Consider the following 23,149-nt stretch of genomic DNA (forward strand, 5'->3'; position numbering starts at 1 on the left):
ATATCAATTTATAATGCTATGAAACCTAAGAGTAATGATTTCACTGTGGCTCCTACAGAAGGCCACAAAGAGATAGTGGGCCACAGAGCCTATTAATGAAATGCCAACAGATCAATTCAAATATAGAACATCAAATAAAGAACTAGAGTTCCAGAAAGCTCTAATCATAATCTAAAATTGTTTATTTTTTTTAAAAGCTTCAAAGAAAAACATGATGAACTATTGCTATGTTTAGTTCTAAAGCATTAATCTAAAAGAATATTTTAATATATTCCAGTAGGCAAAAGTAGTTTCTGCATGTCTTTTGTGATGGATTAAAACAAAATTAGAGAAATGGGTTAAAAAAAAATCTTGGGCATGCATAGAAATAAAGAGGATCCTAACACATTCTCTGAAACACTGAAACGAGTTATCCTGGTAAAACTGAAATAAGACCTCTATCTTTCATCATTTACATGTGATGAATCACTGACTTTCAAAGCTTCTTTTTCACATTATATTATGTGTGGACTTTCAGGGTTATGGATGATTTCTACAAGAAATACTCACATCTGTATGGTCATTTCCAAGCAGAGAATTAATTTGGACTTGGCTCAGGTAAAATTCCATAACATGTGTATCAAGCTGCAGCAGAAAGTGCTTCCCAGGAGAGTCATTATCTTACCTCAGCTACCTTTTCATTTGCCATTTCCAGCTGAGAAAGCAGCTCTTGGGTATGAAGTTTCTGTCGACTCAGCTCACTCCTATTAATCAAGAGAGAGCAAAAAAAAAAAAAGAAAAAAAGCCATGAACACAATTGTTCAAAAATCTAACAAAATAGAATCTTTATTAGTGAGATACATGTTCATGTTCTGAACAAAAATATCTTGTATGCAAAATAAAGTCTCATTAATCTTAAGGACCCATTCAATTCTTTATAAAATGCACGCATATTCTAGAGATTGGTTGTACAGTCTCCAGTACAAAATAACTTTAAGGAAATCAAGTCAATTTCTGAGTATTAAAAGAATTAATTCAGGGTTGGTTTTTATCTTTTTACCTTACTTTTGCTTCTTAAATAAATCAACAAATTAACACTCCAGATTGTATAATCTGGAGGTTGGTTGTACAACAATATGAAAACACTTAACATTATTGAACTGTACACTTAAAAATGATTAAGATGGTAAATTTTATGGTATGTGTATTTTATCACAATTTAAAAAAGTGGTTAAAATGGTAAATTTTATATTTTACCACAATAAAAAAAAGCAAAAAAGCCATACACATATATTTTAAAAGTGCTAAAATATGTTCTATATTATTATCTTGAAGTATTATTTGGCGTTAAAGTGAATATATATTCATATTAAACAGATATATTTATATATATAAACTGTAAAATTTCAAGAGCTACTGCGATTCTTAGCTACAGATTGCATTTTCAAGGTTTATACACAGTGAACCTTAGAGGTTCACACACAGTTCTTCTTAGAGGAGCTCAACTCTTGGAAATTCAAGGTAATGTTATTCACTCCAACATCATTTCAATGTAGTATATTCAGGATTGTTATTTATGTTTTGATTGTATATGTGCAATATTTTATGCATTCATATCTTTTACGCTTTATTAGCTGGAATTATCTCATGCAAAAAACTGTCATCTTCTATTTTATGTTGTTCAACACATAAGCATTATATTGCTTTTGGCCAAAGATTATTTCAAGAGTCTCACTTAGAAGTAGATACAATGTAGTCTTAAAAACAACTTTAAAGAAATCAAATCAATTTCTGACTATTAAAATAGTTAATTCAGGGTTGGTTTTTATCTTTTCACCTTACTTCTGCTTCTTAAATAAATCAACAGATTAACACTTCCAAAATAACTTCAGTTTTGATTTTTTTCAAATGAGCTACACAGCCCAAAAACATGGTTAGTCCCTCAAGTGTCCTATATTAGAGTGAAGAGTTGTTAAAATCAGCAAGCAATGTTATAAATATATAGGAGAGAACAAGAAATAATGTCTACAAATCAATTCCACAAATACTTACTGAGCTTTGCCATAAAATAACTTACAGACTAAGAAGGACATGGCTTATTCTAACTCAGTGGCTTCATCAGTACAGGTCACTGACTATGAGAAACTTGACTATCTATCAATGGTTCCATGACAAACAAACCCAAAAGTTTTATCTTAGCTTTATTTTGGAGGTAATAATAAGGTAGAATAAATTACTGTGCTTACTTTAAAGTATCTTGTGTAGCTTAAAATTACTGCTGCTCCCCAACATAACAAAACAAAACAAAGCAAAACAAAGCAAAGCAAAATGACTATAAAATAGTCCGTCTTCTAGGCTAAATGTAATTAAAGGTAAAAGTTATACACATTAGCGCTGGTGAGAAATACTCTTTGAGTACTACTGAGATTAAGATAAAACAATGATTACATTTATAAAGTTAGCTAACATACAGTTTATACATAACCTTGTCAGAAAACACCTACTGCACAATTTTTTTTTTTAAAGATTGGCACCTGAGCTAACAACTGTTGCCAATCTTCTTTTTCTTTACCCCTACTTTTTCTCTCCAAATCCCCCCAGCACATAGTTGTATATTTTAGTTGTGAGTCCTTCCAGTTGTGGTACATGGGATGCCACCTCAGCACGGCCTGGCGAGTGGGGCCATGTCCGTGCCCCGCATCTGAACTGGTGAAACCCTGGGCTGTGGAAGTGGAGTGCGCAAACTTAACCACTCGGCCACGGGGCCAGCCCCCTACTGCACAATTTGATGCCTAAACTACTCACTTACTTACCCATGACAATTTATCTGAATGATAGTAATAACTTCTAATAATTACTAATAGGTAGTAATAATTTTCCACAAAATCCAAGATGACAAAGATACAAATTATTAACTTTAAGTTACTTTTTATCTGCATAAATATTTATTCTGTTGTGTATCAAGCTCTATCACCCCCATTGGATGGTAAGCAACTTTGTTATTCATCTTCATATCCTTATAATTTGGTACTCAACAGAGCTTGGCAAGCAGCAGTGAAGATGATGATGATGGTGATGATAACAGCAAACACTTTCATAGTGCTCACTGTGTGCCAGGCACTGTTGGAGGTGCTTTATTTAAATTAACTTATTTAGTTTTCATGATAAGCCTATGAGATCCCCATTTTTACATACAAGAAAATTAAAAGACAGAGAATCTTAAAATTAAAGTTAAGTATCTTGCCTACAGGCACATAGCTAGTTAGTTGTAGAGTCAGGATTTAAAAACAGGGCCCTTTGGTTCCAAAGTCTGTGCTCTTAACCACTCCCCTGTACGCAACCTAACAGGCAATTGCTAAATAAATAAGTGAAAGAGTATGTATGTGTAAGTGTGTGTGTTAGGCATTCTAGGAATATAAATATTTACACGTTAACTTGGAAACCTGATAAGTTATATCTTTACTTCTGACTTCTTCCCTAAAGGTTCAGTCCTGTATTCAAATTTAACATGCCTAAAATCAAACTTTTTGCATTGTCTTGAAAACCTACTTCTCATCCTGCCATTCAATGTTTATGTTGACAACATCTCTGTCCGTGTTGCCTAGATTAAAAACCTTAAAGTCAACTCTATTTCTCACTTTCTCTTAAGTGCAACATCTAGTTTGCCCCTAAACAGATTCTTCCTTTGCAATGTCTCTTGCATCTATTCTTCATTTCTACTCAGTGTTACCATCACAACTCAAGTTCTTATAACAATTTCTAGATTTACTACAATGGCCAACTGTTCAGGCTTCTCGATATCAAGTGAAAGAGGATACATAAAGCACTCATTACAGTGCACAGAGAAGTACTCAATATAGTGGTTTTCCCTCTCCAACACACACATCACTAGCATATTTCTCTTTCTAAAACACCGCTTTAATAATTTGCTATCTTGAGCAATAATTTCCAGTGGCTCTCTGCTATTAAACAAAATGGTTCAAATTTCTGAGACTGGCATTCAAATTCCTCTAAAATTTTGTGTAATTTATCTTTCAATCTTATCTCCAATAGGAGCCTTCCACTTCAGCTAGGCACCGACCGTCTTGCAAACAAACCATATTCGTGTCACGTTTAGGCTCATGTGTATGCCATTTTATGTATCCTCTTTTTCAGATTTCCCACTAAAATCCTGCCCATTCTTTAAGATTCCACCCTTGCTCCACTGCTCTCCTGCCTTCTTCCCAGTTCATTTTAATCCAGATGGTTCTCTTCTCATATCAAAGCTTATGATACTTATTTTATGTATGAGACAACTAGCAATTATGCATTATAATGCTCAATAGTGGTTTATATATGTATGTTTATGCACATATATGTATCTGTATGTACACACACACACACAAACGTGCACACTTTCCCCCAAATATAAGGGAAATTTTTAAAAAGGAGGTTGCTTTTAGTTTCCACAGTATCTACCACAGTGCTCTACACACAGGGATTCAATAAATATTTGCTGATTTATAACTAAGTTTTTATAGAAAACCTAGCAGTTAGTAAATTTTATTCATCATTTGCTCAACAAACATTTTACTGAGGAATGTACCACAAAACATATTTTAGGTAAAGATTATTTTTATTTATTTAGTTTCATTTATATTCTACCTCTTTTTACAAAGGATCGGAAGCGGCTAAGAAAAGGCTATTTTTCAGCTAAGCATTTCCTTCAATCTCACTTCTGAATGAAATTTTAGAAGGTATTAAAGGGTGGAGAGAAAAGCGATTTCGCCAACTCTATCCCCTGGGGCTCTCCTGGAGCCTGCCTGTCAGTGCTTTGCAACTCCTTATTTCTCTGTCAGGATATTTCATTGCAGGGATAAAGGAAAGACCCAGGAGGAGGATCTGACTCTGTATTATCTATGAGAAATTCTCTCTTCATTAGAGAACATAATTGAGAGTTCCCTATGTCATTAGTGATTTAGGATAAACATTAAATAAGACTTTCCAGAAAGTTTCATGGTGGTATTACACTTGAAATATTTGCCGAGTAAAGCTATATAGTCTCTTCACTGGAAATCTCTAAAAACAGAAACATTCTTACATATCAGGGATGATTTAAGTGTAGCCTTCCAGAAGGTACAGAGAGAATGACATTTCCAGTTTCTGTATGACATTATGGCACTTAAAGAGTACTTCATAATAATTGAAGAACTTAAATGAAACTATATCCAATTTCTCTACAATATCTGCCATATTATATAATATGTTACAAGGTTTAAGGTAAAATTATCTTCCACCAATTTTAATGTACATAGAGAATAATGAGGAAGAATGAGGAATTCCTCATAATATCACTGGGGATTGCTTAGCTCATCAGGATCCTAAATATTTTTAGTTCACTTATATAATTCATGTGTATGTGAGAGAAAATCCTAGTCATGCCTATAAATTTAGAAATATAGTTGTAAAATATAACTGATTTACTAACTTCTGTGTAAGTAAAATTTTATGAAATAATTTATAAACAAACTAACTTATGCTGTATCTATTGAGAAAACATTAAACGCCTTGGTAAACAAAATGTGATAACCAACATTGCTAAGTCATCAACTCCTTCAATTTGAGATGGCAACAGGTGAAGGGGGAGGACCTAAGGCAGAGTCTGTTTCACGGGGAGGCTTCAAGCACGTCCACAAACACCCTGAAACTACGTGCAAGGCCTTGCATGTTTGTTCACCTTTCCTGGGAAAAGGGTCCATAGATTTCCTTAGATTTTTAAGAGATGTGAGGCCTAAGGAAGGATAACGATTTTGTCTGGGCTTTTCACCTGGAATATACAAAATTTCTTAGATTTTCTTTTTAAAGTATGAGTACATTGATTGGAGTGTTTCAATGTTAAATGTTTTTCTCACACAAACCACATCCATAAAGTATCATCTATAATTATTTCTACTTTTGGCTTCATTAATGAGGTAAGAATTTAAAGGCACTTAGCAAGCAATCCAAATACAGAATTATTCTGGATTTTTACAGTATTCCTTCTATGCTTTCAGAATTGCTTGTCCAAAGCTAATTTAATAGCAAATTCTCCAAAGTATACAACTCCGTTTTAAAAGAAATAATAACTTTCTCTTTCTATACTCATCTATCACTGATATTTAATTGAATTACGTATTTCCAAAACGAGTACAACTGGTATAACCTAGTTTGGGAATAAACACGCTGACACTTGTAAAGCAAGTGAGAGACAATGATACTGGAGTGGTCAACTAGGTAGGGCATGTAGAATGCTTCGGACATGGGTCAGCACACTTTGCACAGATATTAGTTCACTGGTTAACGTTGTTAGATGATTAAGTAGACATCAGCCAACAGGGTTTTCTACTGTGCCTTTATTACTGTACCTTATTTTTACTTCAAGGTTGCAAAGTAGTTATTATTCTCATCTTATAAGTTATTTAATGTTCCCAAGGTAATGCAGTGATTGCATGAAAAAATGGAGTTCATACCTAGTCTTTTAATCAAACTGTTCTCTGAACTAAATTATATTGTTTCTCAATACAATCAATTACAAGAGATATTAGGAAAGCATATCTGTGGCATCATATAATATCAAGATCTGAACGGCAAAATGAAGATTCCCTGGAAAAAATATTTAATCCTAAGTATGTGGAAAAATGGTCAGTAATTGCAAAGATTGCGATCTCAACTTTTTGTATGGCTTCAAAAGACCTATGACTAAAAAAGGAAATTCATCCTAAGGTTTCAAATCTCATTAGTTAACTATAAACACCACAGATTAAAGCAGAAAGGCCAGCTTAAATATACTGGAACATTCTTGGTCACGATCCCATGTTCTTTCTTTCCCTATCTACATAGTCCTCCTAAGGAACCTTGTCTAGTCCATGCCTGTAAAGGAACGCTGATGAGCACCTCAAATATAACTGATGAGCACCTCAGATGTAACTGTCCCAAATGGAGACTACTTCTTACCTATTCCTTCCCAAGTTCCGTTCTTCCCAGTAATGGCATCACTAACTACTCATACGCTCGCTCAAGGCAAAGCTTACACATCATTTTTGATTCCTCCCTTTTCCTCATCTCCTATATGTCATTTATCAGTAAGTTCTGTCCTACCACCCTAATGTATTTCATAACTGCCCACTTCTCTCCATTTTCATCGACAACACTCTGTTCTAAGCCACTAACATCTACGGCTTGGAATAGTGTAATATTCTAATATCTGGTCTCCCTGACTCCATTTTTGCCTACTTTCTAGTCTATTTTCCACACAATAGCTAAAGTGGTCTTTTAAAGATCTAAGGATGTTTAATCTCCAATTATTTCCCATTGCTGTACTTTGGACCTTATTTTAACTTAAAATAGTCTTACTTAAATATCTTAAAGTAGCCTACAAAATTCTCATGATCTGATCCCTGCCTTGTTCCTCCACTGTATAGCACTCTCTCTCCTCACTCACTATACTTTAATTACATGGTCTCCTCCTTCTTAACACTGGACCTTTGTATTTGCTATTCTTCCATGTGCCTGGAATATTTTCCTGACTTTTTTGTATAGCTGATTTCTTCTTATTATTCAGGCTTCAGTTTCTGACTAGTTTTTAAAAAACAGTCCAGTTCTTTTGGTTCCCACCTCCTTCTCAGTTACTGTCTATCACATCATTTCACTTGTTTTCTTCATAACACTTAAAGCATCAAGAATTATCTTCTTTATTCATTGGTTTACCTTCTTCTTATTTGTCTCTCCCCACTAGAATGAAAACTCCAAAAGAGAAGCTATATTCCCAAGGCTTAGAACAGGGCTTGGCACACACAGGTGGTTTTTAGCCTAAGAAAATTTTAGTTAATTCCAGGGTCAGTTAACTAGTCCATTTAATAATAACATTTCTAAAATCCTGTATCTTGCTTTTTCAAAGTTTTCACTATCTACTTGCTCTCATATCAGAACTATAGATAATTGAGTGATTACAATTTCAGAGTAGCCATCAAGTGGTATAATCAATTTGGGAGACTAATGCTAGTTAAAACCAATGTGATATAGAGCCTTATTTATAAAAATCACTCATAGGAAGTTTATTTTAAGAAGTAATTTGAAGAATGAACTCAAAGTTACAAAGTAAAGAGTGAATTTTCCTCACAACAGCTAATTCTAAATGCTGATCTTAGGATAAGATTGGGGGAATTAGAAAGTTCATTCATTCAATAAATACTAAAATGAGTGCCTGTTACAGTCCACATACTATCTTAGTTGCTAGGGAGACAACGGGGGACAAGATCCAGTCACTGCCAGAGTGAAACTTATAAATACTAGAAATAATGGAAAGCTACTAGGTTTATAACATTGGTAGTAAATGCTATAAACAAAGTGCTCAGTGCTCTGGGAACACATATGGAGGATTAAGGGATTAGAGCTGTCTCTCCAGAGGAAGTAGGCTTTTACGCTGATATATGAAAGATAAATAGAAGTTAGATGGACAAAAGCAGGGTAAGAAAAAGAAGAGGGTTACAATCAAATCCAGGTGTGAAGGCCAGGAAATAAGAAAGGATAATAAATTTAGGAAACTGAAAGAAAGTGCAGTATGAATGGGACACAGAGTGTGACTAGGAGGTGGGAGTGGGGCAAGAGAGGAAGAAGCTGGAAACAAGGAAATACAGACTGAAAGGATCTTACATGTCTGATAGGAAATTGTGACTTTATCACCAGTACACTGGGGGGAGGCGCTGAAGTATTTCAAGAAGAGACTCAAACATGATTAGGTTTGAATATCAGAAAATCTTGCTGATTACAGCAGAAAAAATAGTAAGGAAACATGACTGTAGTAAATAGCAGGAATTCAGGAGAGCACTGTTGATAGCCTGAACTACTGGAGGGAAATGGACAGATTCAAGGGATACTGAGGAGGTCGAATTAGTAGTGCTTGATTTAGGGGTGTGCGGAGAAGGGGTTCAGGGTGACAGCTGGAATTTTGCTTCAGCAACTGGGTAGATATTACCACTCGTGGAAATGGGAAATATAGTATGAAAAATAACTGGGGTTAAGTTTGAAATAATGGGTTCAGTTCTGAATATATTGAGTGTGAGATACCTAAGGAAAAGTTCAGTAAAGAATTGGAAATATAGACTATTTCAAAAAGAACAGCATTAGAAGCTGTTTTGTAATAATAATTAGCCCTTTTCTGTTTGTCTTTGTCATAGAACTGGATATCCTAGACCACAATGAAAGAATGTCCACTCTAAATGTACTTCAACCCTCAGTATCAGTGGCATGTATAATAACTGAGAAGGTATGGTTATGAGGTTAAGAGCAAAGTTTTCCCTACAACACATTAGTCTCTTTGAAAACACTGCAAACATGTTAAATAAGAGAAGTTATGATTCCTTAAGGCATGGGATAAGAGTTTGAAATTTGGGCCAATATCTCAGGAATTATAATTAATTACTATAATTGCTCAGATCATTCTGTTATTATTGAGGCAAAGTTTAAAATAAGGATGAGCCATGTATATTTTGGTTGATACGGCATAAGGGAAAATTTCCTCAATGCATGAAATCCTTTAGTGATGACTAAAGACTAAATCACATAAGGCTCTATTCTACATTATACAGGAGAATTAAAAACAAAAGGTGTACTATTCGTTTCAGGGAAATGATGGATCTGCCAGCTGCAGCAAGTGCTTTCTTTGAAACTCTCTTATGACAAATTAACATAGCATGTGCCAGATGTTTTTTTCCTGTTGAATTATACTATAATATGCTCTAGTTACTTTTAGTAATTACACATTTTGTAATCTGCCAGTACCTGCAGCTGCTTCTCATCCTGTTAATTAAAAAAAAAAAAAAACTTAAAAAAAAACGCAGTTATGGAAGCCAAATATTACAGATGTATAGCCAAGAATAATGTTTTAGAGATTGGAGAGAATTCCTTAGGCTCAAACGCTGTGAAATTATATATATGTATATATAGTTTTGGACAAGAGAAGAAAATATCATACTGTATATTCATTCATTCACTTATCCAATACACTTTTACTGAATAACTCCGAGTAAGGCAAGATGTTAGCTCGTGGTCTTGTAGAAGAGACGGATGTAAATGACAGTTATACTACAATTCAGTAAGTGCCATAAAGAAGAACGAGCAGAATGGTATGGGAATGTAGGAAAAGGAAAGACTCAATCTGTCAGGGGAATGAAGAATGCCTTACAGAAAAAATATTTGTGTTGGGTCTGGAAGCAAGAAAATTTTTTTAGGTGGGAAGTTGGGAAATGACATTCCTAGAAAGAAATAGCATGTACAAACTACCCCTAGGATCATCCCTGATTCCTATCTTTTCTTTCATACTCCATACCCAACCCATCATCACCTGCTATTACCTCTAAAAAATAGGACTCTCAACTAATCCACCTTTTGCTTTCTTCCTAGTCTAAGCCACCAGCATCTCTTAACAAGACTCTTAATAGCCTTCCAAGTCCTTCCCCAGCTTTTTACTCACTTGCATTTGCTACCCAGTAACCAGAGTGATCTTTAAGGAAAAAAAATCAGATCAGGTGACTTCCACTGGCTTTCATTCACTCTTAAAGCTCTGCATTCTGCTAACGAAACCCTACAAGATCAGGTCCCTGTCTGCAGCAGAGACAGTGTTCACCCAACATTCCATGAGCTTCATACACACTTTGCAGACTCATGTGCAGTTAGATTGGGCCCATATAAGTAGTTTGGCCAATGAAGGTAACAGGAAGTGATGTGAATTACTTCAGAGCTGATTTGGTTAGGAGCCAGTGGTCTTCTTCCATCCCTCTCTTTCCTTGTTCAACGATCTTGGAAAACTATACGTTCAAGATGGTGGAACCTCTACCAGCACAGCTTCCTGTCAAACTGCCTTAGACATGTAATATGAGCAAGAAATAAACCTCTATTGTGTTAAGCTCCTGAGATTTCAGAGTTTGTTTGCTGTGGTGGCTGGCAGTATTTAATACAATACATTGCCTAAATCTGCCACTATTGCCTTTATTATTTCTTTTACTTCAAACATACCAAGGGTATTCCTGCCTTGGGATCTTTGCACTAGCTGTTCTCTGCTTGGAATGTTCTTTCTCCTGATGTTTAAATGACAGGATCCTTTTTGTCATTAGATCTCATCTTAAGATTCATTTCCTTACAGGATCTTCCTTGTGTACCAGTCTCAGGTATTCACCCATTCATTATCACATTGGCTTATTTTAATTTTCTACATTGATTTTTAAAAAAGTATACATTTATTTGAGAATTTCCACTTCTCTGTCAATAATCTGGTATCTTCAAAAAAAAGGGGGGAACTTTGGGGCTGGCCCCGTGGCCGAGTGGTTAAGTTTGCGCGCTCCGCTGCAGGCGGCCCAGTGTTTCGTTAGTTCGAATCCTGGGCACGGACATGGCACTGCTCATCAGACCATGCTGAGGCAGCGTCCCACATGCCACAACTAGAAGAACCCACAGCGAAGAATACACAACTATGTACCGGGGGGCTTTGGGGAGAAAAAGGAAAAAATAAAATCTTTAAAAAAAAAAAAAAGGGGGGGGGGAACTTGGGCTTTGCTATGTCCTCAGTATGTAAAGAACAGAGCCTACTCAATGAATACATGATGAGTGAATGGAATGCAGACTAGGAGTTGCAAAAGGGCCAGGTGAACATGTCTGGTTTATTGAGGTGATTGCACAGTGTGGCTAGAACACAAGGAACATGAGGACGGAAGTAGAGAAATAGATCACTGATAATAAACAAGGTGGAGGAAAGACTGGAAGAAACCAACAGGCAATAATAAAACAGAAGTCTTTAAGTAGTCAGGGTCAGGATCATATTTGCTTTTTAGGAAAATAATTCTGCCAGCAGTATGAAAGTGGGAATAGAGTACAAAAAAAACTGATGGCAGAGAAACCAGAGTGAAGGAGGCTATTTTAACAGTCATGGTTAATGATGGGAAGGGCCTCACTGATGGCAAGGACAAATATGTTACTGCGTGTTTACACATATTCACATGTATTTCTGTAAGACAGATTCCTGTACCTGGAATTGCAAGAGGATGCACAGTTTAAATTTTGTTAAATACTGCCTCATTACCTTACAAAAAGGATTTGCCAGTTCACATTCCCACCAATACTGTATTATCTATTCCTGTTTCCTCATGGATTTGCAGACATTGCATGTTAACTATCTTTTACATTTTTGCCAATCTGCTGGGTAAAATTATTGTTTAAATTTGCATTTCTTCAGTGAATAGTGTGGCTGACCCTGGTTTGATATGTTTAAAGGAGCTTTGTATTTCTGCTTTTGTGAGCTGCCAGTTCACATACTTTGTCCATCTTTCTATTAGGTTGTGAATCTTTTTCTTTATTATGGAACTCCTGATAGATTCTGCATATTAATCCTTTTTTTATTTTTTGCTATTTGTCTTTTATCTTTGTTTAGTATCTTCCTTTACATAGAATTTTAATTTTTATGGTTAAACCAGTTTATCAATATTTTCCCTTTTTGCATTCTGGGTTTTGTGTTTTGATTAGACTTTTCCTTCTAAGATAATAAAAATAACCTTATTTCTTCTAATACTTTCTTTTTTTATTTAGCATTTTAATCCATCTGGAATTTAATTTAGATATGAAAGAAGAAATATTTTAAATTTTTCCAACATTATCTCACTATTGATTGAAATGCCATCTTATCACATATTATCACGAACAAAATTTCTAAGTTTACATGGTTCCTGTTTTTCTGTATTTTGTTCAAATTATTTATCCCTGTGCCAATACCACTATACATCTTTATATATTTTTGATACCTGGTAGGGAAAATCTTATCTCATTTTTTCCCCCACGGAGGTTTTTTGATTTAATTTCTAAAAATAACAACAATCTCTCATTCAAGTAAGATTAGTACAGATGTATTACAGTTATCGATGTTATACATTAATAAGTAGCTAATAAAATTGTTTCCTTTTGGAAGCTCAAAATTCTGTGTTACATACATTTCAAGATAAAACAGTAACTAGCAGAGAATAATTATAGATGAATTAATAAAATTTTACAAATTAAAGCAAACTTCAAATTAAAAGAAGATACCACAGAGGAGTTCAAATTTTTGAAACGCTTTTTATACTAAGCTTTTTGATACTAAGATGAAAAACTTCCTTCTATGGGAAAAGCATTTTATTTCATTATTTTGCATTACATTTAATTATGGCTATACTTACTCATGGGGAGATCTTAAGAAATCACAAGTACCTGGTAATCACATTTAATTGTCGGAAGGAACAGAGGTTTCCAAAGGCAGCAAAACTAGTCCAGGGAGACTCTAGCATGCTAAGTGTTTTGTGGCTATGCTGGTATTTGGTTTTGTCTCCAATATTCTCCTAACTGCAGGAGATAGGTGGACAGACAGTTAGGAAGAAAACAGTCAATTTATAAGAATTTAATTGTTATGAAGTGAAGTGGACAGAAGCAAAGCAAAGAATTTTCAAGATTTGGTGACTACAGACTAGCACTAAGTTTTTAAAGGGCATATTTTCATGGGGAAAGCTTTGATGCTTAACATGGCACAATAATGGCACACTGGGAAGCAGGATGCTGGGACCTAACCTGAAAAAGCTCATTTTTGATAGCTATTAATAAAACTTTTTATATGAATGGTAGGATGAATAAATTCATGGTATATACAGAGAAACCCTTATGGGAAGCATCAAATGAGCCATTTGCTTTTTTAATGTATTGATCTGTAGTTAACTTTACAATTTATTATTAATAAAAGACCTGATTGGTTGAAGACTTGGATTGTATAATTGAATCCTTCTAAAAACAAAACCATTTCTAAAGGAGAGCAAATGAATCCTTTCCCAAAGACAGAGAAGTACCACCTAGCAGTTAGCCTGATACACTATTGGTACAACGGAGCAAACATCAAATTGCTAATGCCCAGTACGGACGCTACTGTAGATTCAGCCCGTATAGAGCATCACATTTGTAACATATTTTTTTTCCACTGGAATTAAGCATAAATTTTAACTTTCTACTTAAAAATTAGAAATTTATTATGGCTTCCATACAATTCTGTATTATGACCAACAGGTGAGATACGTCAGTGAAAATACTTTAGTAGCTATACTTATTTATTGCAGAAAGATTTTTGACTTGATTTCATATATATTCCTCAATGTTATTTTTGTCTCCAAAGAGAAAGGATATAATTCATGTATCTAAATATTGCCTAAAATCTAGTGTTTTCTAGAGCTAGTAATGTTTTTGTACAATTAAAAACGAAAGAAGCATGTAAGCTGCTCATACACGTCTCATGCATTATGTCACGGTTTACTTTGAATACAACAATCTGTTTGCTGTTTGCTTCCTAAATACTGTACATGCCAGGCATGGAGTTAACACCTTATATTTGTTATCCTATAATAAAGTCTAATGATAACATAAAGGGTGTATAAAAAAGTGTAAAGGGTTGGGCTGGGTGGGATTCAAATTCAGGTTTGACTGACTCCTGAGTTAGTACTCTTATCTACAATGCTGTGCTGCCTCCTTATGTACTAAAAATATATATATTAAATATACAATCCTTTTATGAAAGGAAAGAATCAATGGAAAGCCTTGTAAAAATATTTTCTATTTTGAAAGTGAACATTTTAGTTTTGACATGTCAGAGCATGCTGATAGTTTTAGTGACATAGTAGAGATACGCAGAAAATCTTTCTTAGTATATTGGAATGTATTTGCATTTTCAACCCCGTGATTTAAACAATCAACATGGGCATACCAAGCAAAGGTTAACTATCTCCCATGAAAACCAGATTTTCCTATGGAAAATCCTAAATATATACAATGAAACCTCAGAATATACTGCCTTCTCACATTTTTATTTTATAAAAATTACATAACCAAGAAATATTTAACTTATGTATAATTATTCCTTTTTAAAAAGATACCTAAAAATGACTAAATCTAAAAATTCAAAGCATGTAAAAAATGAAACCTATTTATTTATTTTTATTATTTTTTTGTGACCTATTTATTTTTGATAACCAATTTACTTTTAAGCAATCTTCCTCAACCTACTCACCCTACCAAAAATGCTACAGAACATGGGGCTTTTAAAATTTAATAAAAACAGTACTATAACTCATGGAACAAAGACCAGACCGTCACAGAAGAAGGAGAGGTGATGGCTGGAAAAATCCAGTTCCTTCTCTCCTGTCAGTAATAAGAGCATTCAAAGAAGGATTCTTTTTCTACGTAGTTATTGTGGATTTTTTAAAAACTGTGTTACAGTGAACTAGAATGGCAGAAGTAAAAGCAGTGACAATAATTAAGATACATTTGAACTTGAAAGGAAAAGATCATGATAAGAATTGAAAAGGATGTTGAAAATATCTCAAGGACAGTCAAGGACTAGCAATGCAGGAACAGTAAGGCAGTTAAAAAGCTAAGAGAAAAATATGAGTATAGAATATTTCTAATTCTAATAATAATACATAATATTTGCATGATGCTTTACAGTTTACAAGATTCTTTGATATTCACACTATTTCATAAATAACCCTAGCAATCTAATGTAGGTTTTATTCTTATAGATGATAAAATTGAGGCTTGAAAAAATTGATTTATACATAATTACACACCTGTGGGGCAGATTGTGGATTTGAATCTAGTTCTTTAGCTTTTTATATACCACAATTGACTCCTACACTAAGATCTTAAGTCAGTCACTCACGTTTAGGAGAAAATTTTCAGGTCTTTAATAATACTGCTACTTCAATAGTTCACTGTTTAAGGCCATTGATAAATATATGATTCTAAACCTATGTTTTTCAACATCTCAAAGGCTGTCAAATTAAGAGGTATGCATAAAAGATAGAGACTATTTTGGGAAGACACACATAGTCCTCTAGAATTCTACGTAAACTGGAAATAAATGAACATAATGCCTTTAGCTATGTGTCGAATGAATGATTTGAAAAGGTCATATTAATTCTGAAACATTACTTAATAAGCTTTGAGGACAACATAAGTTCTTAGCAATGACATGCATGTTGAGTTTGATATAAGTTCAAATTCATAGAAATAGTAAAAGAAATAATTAATTCACTAAAGGTAAAGATGAAATTGCTAACAATCTGGTAGCAGAGCGAACCTCCACTAGTAGAGATCCCCACAGTCAGACTCCCTCGCTAGAACGCAGTGTCTGATGGCAGGGGCATGTCTGCTCACTTTGGTATTGAAGTTAAAAGCTATTTTCTAAAATATTGTATAACATAAGAAAAGTAATAATCTTACCCATGTTCGATGTCAAGTGATGGTATTATTCTCTTGATTTTGAAGGAAATATTCTATTTCCTTTTTTTCCTTTTATCTAAGAGGTAAAAAAACAATCACTAAATTACCGGAAATTTGGTAGTTTTATTTAGGGTTTGGAAGATCATTTACCAAAACTTGGTTTTTTAAGGCTGGACAGAAAAGGGGATAAGCTTTGAAAATGAAAAAAATCCTAGGTATATTTACTGGATTCAAGTGCACAGCTGGAGTCAAGGTACAAACTGTTTCTTGACTGTTTAGGCTGCAGGGCTTTATTACCTATTGTGAGCTGCTGAGCATATCTGACCATGGCGCATTAGCACTGGTGGAAAGGCCAAATAAATTCACAAACCAAGATTTCATTTAAGTAGGAATGTTCCTTAGAAGGTTGGTTGGTTTGTTTTAAATTGCTTATTCAATGAGTTATTTCTATTTATTTCTCTCTTAGGGCAGTTAAGCACTTCATGTTGCTACGTTAGGCATTCTATTTTTATGGAAAATTGTTCTAAAAAAAGATTCTTTGTTTTTAAATGAGAATCCAACAAGAAGGCAGCAGAGCAAAGCAAAGGTGGAATCTATGGGCCAAATGAAGAGCTTGGCCTTATACCAGTGCAGGGCCAGCCTACCTCTTGCTATAGCAGGGTATATGGGAAAAGACGCATTATAGGAACACAAATGCAGCGAGGAGACTGTGGGAGTTCTCTTCTGAGTGCTTCTCTTTTCTCGGTGAAATAGGAATTGAAGTTACCAAATGAAAGTGATGATGAGGGAGGGGATGTAAAATGTTTGAGGAAAAACAAGAGGGTATAAAATAGTCACCAAGGAGAGGAGAACCTACAGATTGATTGCCTGGCAGCACAGGGCCGCTTCTGTGATTATGAATTTAAAGTGAGACCACCAACATGGCTGTGTGTTTATCTGCAGCCAACTTGAGCTGAATGGGTGAAGGAACAGAGGGGAGAACGAGTTGGATTTAACCAGGGCTTGCCTGGCAAAAAAAGGAGAAAGAGGGTCAGGAGAGTTGAGGATGATTATTCCTGCCAACTCTATCTAAAACTGCACTCCCTCTAAAAATATACACACTGCCTATTCCCTTTTTCTACTTTATTTTCCTTTTTAGCACTTATCACCTATCACGTTATATATTTATTTTCTTTTGTTTATTGTCTGTCTCTCCTATTAGAATGAAAGCTCCATGAGGGCAGGGATTTTTGCCTGTTTTGTTCACTGCTATTGTCTTTTTAAAGGTATGATTCCTTGCTGGACAGCAAAGCCGTTGTTAGAGTATTTGCCCTACCCCAGTCCCCACCACTGCCCTGTGGTTTAAAAGAAATGTGACTGGCTGGGTTACTAGGTAGCAGCTATTTTTAAAGGACTAGGTGCTTTGGATAAAATTTTGATCTTTCAAACCGGTAATGTTAATTTCTTATTCTTATTATATTAAAGGGACCTTAAAGTGATGAAGGTTTCTCTAAAATTCTCTTAAGGAGAAGCGAGTAATAAAAATTGGAAAGTGAGGAGAAATGAGATTGGAACATATAAGGGCCAGATCAGAAAATCCCTGTGGCCAACTTCTTCCTAATTGGGGGTGGGAAACGATGGAAGAGTGGAATGAATTAACAAGGTATATTATAATTATAGTCATAATTATAAAAGGTATGTCTGGCATAGTGTGGAAAATGGATTAGAGGGAAGATAAGCTTGGGGTTCCAGAAACCAATCAGAAAGTTGTTGCAGTAACCCAGGTGAGATGCGGGTGGCCTGAACTAAGGTAGGAGTAGTGAGGATAAAGGCAAATAGACTTGAAAAACATTAAGGAGGCAGAATCAGCCAGACTTGACGACTGACTATGAAGGTACAGGAAAGCAGGTAGAGAGATTGGAGCCAGATTGTTCTATGGACCACATCCAGGTTGTTTTCAAGATTCCGACTACTGGAAACTATAGGGCTTCTTCCACAGTATCTGAATTTTAGCTTAAAAAAAATAAAAAAACTAATTTTCAGTATTCAAAAGAATTAAGTTATGATGGTGTGATGACAGCCAGCAGGCTTGATGAAATTTTTTGACACAGGACTCATTCCAGTAAACTTTAAATCAGTCAAAATGAGGTGAGCTAGTCATAAAGCTGGCATTGCATCCCAGAATTCAGGCTGGACTGATTCTTCCTTGGTCTTGTACTGCTGGCTAGCAAAAACTCCTTTCAAAAAATCACATTTCAATAATTCTCAAATAAATCACCTATAAACATTTACAGAATACTTATCAAGGGCCTAACACTATGCTATGGACTTTACATTTACATAATATTTATGCTCATACATACATATTCATTCAATAAATATTACGTGCCGATAACTGCTGGTGCACTGGTGCCTGTGAACATACAAGCACAGTTCATAGAGGCCTGCAGGGTATAACTCTGAGCTTCATAGAGTAGAGATAGAGAGCCAAGATGCTAACAATCTTGCTGAACACCATCAAAGGTGTGCTAACTCAGAGCAAATCTGGATATTTTCATTAAGTATGCTAATACAATAGAGCAAGTATATAAAAGTTTAATATGCTTCTATTCTTGCAGAGTTAATATATATCATTTTAATAATCTACATGTAAGTTTTAATACAAACATAATATTAAACCAAACATTTATTCATTACTTTTTTTTCCTAAGAACTATGGAAAAATCATATGTAATGGACCCACAAAGGGCTGGTACTGCCTTTCTCTTAAACTTGGTGCAGCGGCTGGCCCTGTGGCCAAGTAGTTAAGTTTGGTGCTTCAGTTCGGTGGCCCAGGGTTTGGTTGGTTCGGATGCTGGGTTGCAGACCTAGCACTGCTCATCAAGCCATGTTGAGGTAGTGTCCCATATAGTGGAACTAGAAGGACCTACAACTAGAATATATACAACTATGTACCGGTGTGTGTGGGGGGAGATAGAGAGGGGGGAGGAGGAGGAGGAGGAGGAGGAGGAGGAGAAGGAGGAGGAGGAGGAGGAGGAGGGGCAGGAGGAGGAGGAGGAGGAGCTAGAAAATGGGATGTTAAATCTTTACTGGACACCCTCAGCTCAGCATGGGCAGTCCCTCACTAAGCAAGAAGTATAGATACAAATGATGCTACATTTTCCAAGCTGTTTTTAAGATCTCAGCCAACACGACAGTCACTTTTCATCTCCCATTTCAACACTGTGGTACAAATAAATCAAAGTTAGGCACTTCTGGACCATTAGAATAATGTGTCCTTATATTCTAGGCTTAGGACTCTACACTATTAGTTACTTCGAGGTACAATATAGTTGTTTTTAAATGCTGTCTTGACTAAGTTTTGAGGCCCTAGCTAGAGGCCCATCGGTTTCCCTTCTGGAGCAGCTGATTAAATTCACACTCCCAACTACTTCCCTTACGGGCTCTCATACTCTGGGCCACTGTACACTTGCCTTAACTGCCCCACAACCAGATATCAGACAACCAGGGACAGTCCCTATGCCTCAGAGCCTGCTGAAATCATTCAAATTAGCCAATCCTAGGCCTACTTACCCTGCCTCATTCTTTCCAGCGGAAACCATAATAAAGGCACTTGCCCACACTTCTCCCCTACTCCCTTTGCCTTGCAACCAATCCTGGTGCTTCTACTGTAAGGTCCTGTGCTTTGTGCTGTGTTCACCCCAGGGAACTGTGAATACAAGAAACTATAAAACTCTTTCTAGTTTCTCTCTCTTGATCTGCCTCCAGCCTCACTATATCCTTACTCAAGGTAATGCAGTCAAAACACAAAGGTATACAACATATTTCTTCTAGTTAAGAAATAATACTAAGATCAACTGCTAATGTTTATTAATTAGAAGTGATATGTTGTATAAGTGCAACACTGGTTCTAATTACCCCGAGGATAGTTCCCTGTAACGGTTCTAATTGGTTTATTTTGTAGCTATAGTCCATTTCAACTTCTAGGATGCTGTAACTGACCACAGATACATGTAAACTCTGTTATAAGACAGAAGTTACCTAAAGCCTAGTTTTCACCAAGATGTATTATATAAATCATTGTAGTAAATGAGGTGGGATATTTTTAAAAAGTATATGTTTGGATTCAGGAAAGACACACTAGGTATTCAGATTAATTGACCTGTTAAAAACACCACAATTTAAAAGTATTAAAGAAATGAAAATATAGCAAGAAGTCCCAAGACAATTTTTGAATAAAAGCTTATAATAAGAAAAATAAGCAGCGTCTTGGGGCACCAATTCTTCCTATGCCCCGGAAGACATTTACAATACCCCACATTTAGGATCTGGCTCTGTTACCACTCAGAGAAAGGAGTGTGGTAGAGAGACCCTCTCCAACATTGATTTGAAAAGGGGCACACCCCCTCAGGGTAAGGTGAACCATATCTGAACCCATGCCCCTCCCCAAAAAGTCACAGGACTATGGAGAAGCTACTTTGGTCATGAGCAAAGCAGGAGAAGAAAATAAGAAAGGAACACTCCTGAGAATTTGTGGCCACGGACCAGCCATCTTATAGATTGACCTCAAAGAACAAATACCTAGGGTCGGCCAGAAACCGTACCCTTCGTCAAGGTGCTCAAAACCAGTAGTGGTTTCAGGTACCCTGCAGAAGCTAAGGCAAGCCTCTCTATGAGAGCCCCAGAACAGAAATTTTACATGACAATTACTAACAAGCAAATAAAGAAACTAGACAACATGCATAGCAACCAACAGAAACAGACCTGCTTGATGACGGAAATTGGAATTATCAGATGCAGACTTTCAGATAATGTTTACCATTTACAAAGAAAAGCATGACAAACTTGAAAATATTTGCAAGGAACAGGAGGCTATAAGAATGTAAAATAGCAGACATGAAAAAGAGCTAAATAGAACTTCTAGAAATAAAAAAATAACAAAATAAAAACTCAATGGACATATAAGCAGCAGATTGAACATAAAAAAGAGAATTTATGAAATAAAACATATATTTGAAGACACTGTCTGAATATAGCACAGTGAAAGAAAATGATGGAAGTAAAGAAGGTAAGAAAGACAGGAATGGAATACAAAAGTCCAATATACCTTTGAGCAGAGTCCCAGGAAGACAGAAGAGGAGAACTGAGCAAAGGCAATATTTGTTTTTTTTTTTAAATCAAATTTATTGAGGTACAATTAGGGAAATTAAAATGTAGCCACTTTGAATGTAGAGTTTGGTGAGGTTTGACAAATGGGTACTATCTGGAATTGCTTCTCCGCTTTCATTAGATTTAAAGGCCAGTGGTAAAGGGGACACTGGTAATCCATGGTATGCAATGGCAAAACAGTTATTTAAATTATCACCTATATAATCAAGTTCCTATAGAGGATAAGGTTTTGAGTGACCAAGTAGTTAACGACATAGAATACTTTAGTGAATACAGAGTATACTGGGGCTTCTAGGTACACTGAAAAAATTTGAGAATGAAAATAAAGAGCTCAGAGTTTTAGATTCTGAGCTCAAGGCCCAGGTTAGGGCCCTGAAAGCTACTATGACTACCCTAAAAGAAACCCTTATCTCCTCAGGCTGCAAAGCTGGTATTTCTGATAATCAAATCCAAAGTCTAATCCTGTGGGTGGCTGAATTACACCACAAACTGAATTCCCAACCTTGCAGGGTCTCTTCTTTCCTGAAAATTGGGATGGGGACATGTGAATAGACAGACTCCAGTGAAGCTGGGGCCTTGGACCTCTAAATTCTGCCATGCCTCCTTTGCCAGTAGCAGCAGTCCTTCTCTCCTATTTGGATAGGTAAGTCTCCTTTGCCGGAAGAATTTCTAGTGGCTTTACCTGAGGGAGTTGCCTTGCAAAGAACAGGGGACTCTCTTCAGGATTAACTTCACCATGATTCATTGCTTCTACATCTACAGCCAGACCCAAATCTAAGAGGCTCTAGAGAATGAAGTACAAAACAAGACCTGTGAGGATGCAGAATATGCCAAAATAATTTCACGGTTTTGCCAATTTTATATAAACAGAAACTGGAGAGTATGTATGAGAATGGAACCTAAGGGCACCTGATTACAGCATAAGGGATAAAACATTGGATTAGGCCAAATTTACCAATATGAGTTCACAAAGCAGATATTCTGGCTTCAACCTGTTAGCTTGAGTATCTTGGTTTGCCTGGTAGGTTGAACAACACCTGGATTCAAAGGTTACCTATACCGAATGAGGTTAAAGTGTAAAAAGCTCCTTGTTACAGTGTAGAGCAGGGTTTCTCAACCTTGGCACCACTGACATCTTTGGCTGGAAATTTTTTTGTTGTAGGGGGCTCTTATGTGCATTGTTGAATGCTTAGCAGCATCCCTGGCCTCTATACACTAGATGGCAGTAGCATCCCCGAATGTGTCTGGATATTTTTAAGACAAATGTTCCAGGGAGAGGAGGAGGACAAAACTGTCCCCATTTGAGAATCAGTAATAGAGGAAGTCATCAAAAGCTAAGGAGATTGGAAGGCTAGAGGGTTTTTTTTTTTTTTTTAATATAAAACCAGCTCATCCATCCTTCAACTCTGTCCTTCAGGAGGGTCCAGCAGACATTCCCTTTGCCAAGACTGTGAGAAACACAGTCATGAGGGTTGCCCCAGTATTCCCTAAGAGCTCTGTAGTGGTTATTCTCTCTGGTACAGAAATGACAGTGGGAACTGTTACCACGGAACCATGGAACTAGGCTTCCTGAATTCAATGGAAATGATAGGATTTTCAATGGCAAGAAAGATGTAGTGTCATTTGATGTCATCATTACTGGAATGGGTGGCAGGGTTGAAGTAGTAACCAGAAGAGTCTGATCTGCACAGATCTCTGGTGTTTTCTAGTCTGATCACTGTGAGCA

At 35.9% G+C, this 23,149-nt stretch overlaps 1 protein-coding gene across 2 annotated transcripts in view; it reads right to left on the reverse strand.

Moving 5' to 3' along the window:
* Positions 1–23,149, reverse strand: part of SCLT1 (sodium channel and clathrin linker 1) — a 145,619-nt gene that overhangs the window by 6,432 nt on the left and 116,038 nt on the right. The window contains exons 19-20 of one of the 2 annotated variants that reach the window (XR_011501913.1): positions 16,276–16,351; positions 665–743 (exon numbers count right to left, since the gene is read on the reverse strand). Coding sequence is in view for 1 of the 2 variants with exons in the window: in XM_014839182.3 (XP_014694668.3) it covers positions 665–743 (79 nt within the window). In the remaining variant the exon portion in view is untranslated. The remainder of the gene's footprint in view (positions 1–664; positions 744–16,275; positions 16,352–23,149) is intronic. The other variant, XM_014839182.3, reaches the window with a different exon arrangement.

This window comes from Equus asinus, chromosome 3 (assembly GCF_041296235.1).
Source record: "Equus asinus isolate D_3611 breed Donkey chromosome 3, EquAss-T2T_v2, whole genome shotgun sequence".
Classification (NCBI taxonomy): Eukaryota; Metazoa; Chordata; class Mammalia; order Perissodactyla; family Equidae; genus Equus; species Equus asinus.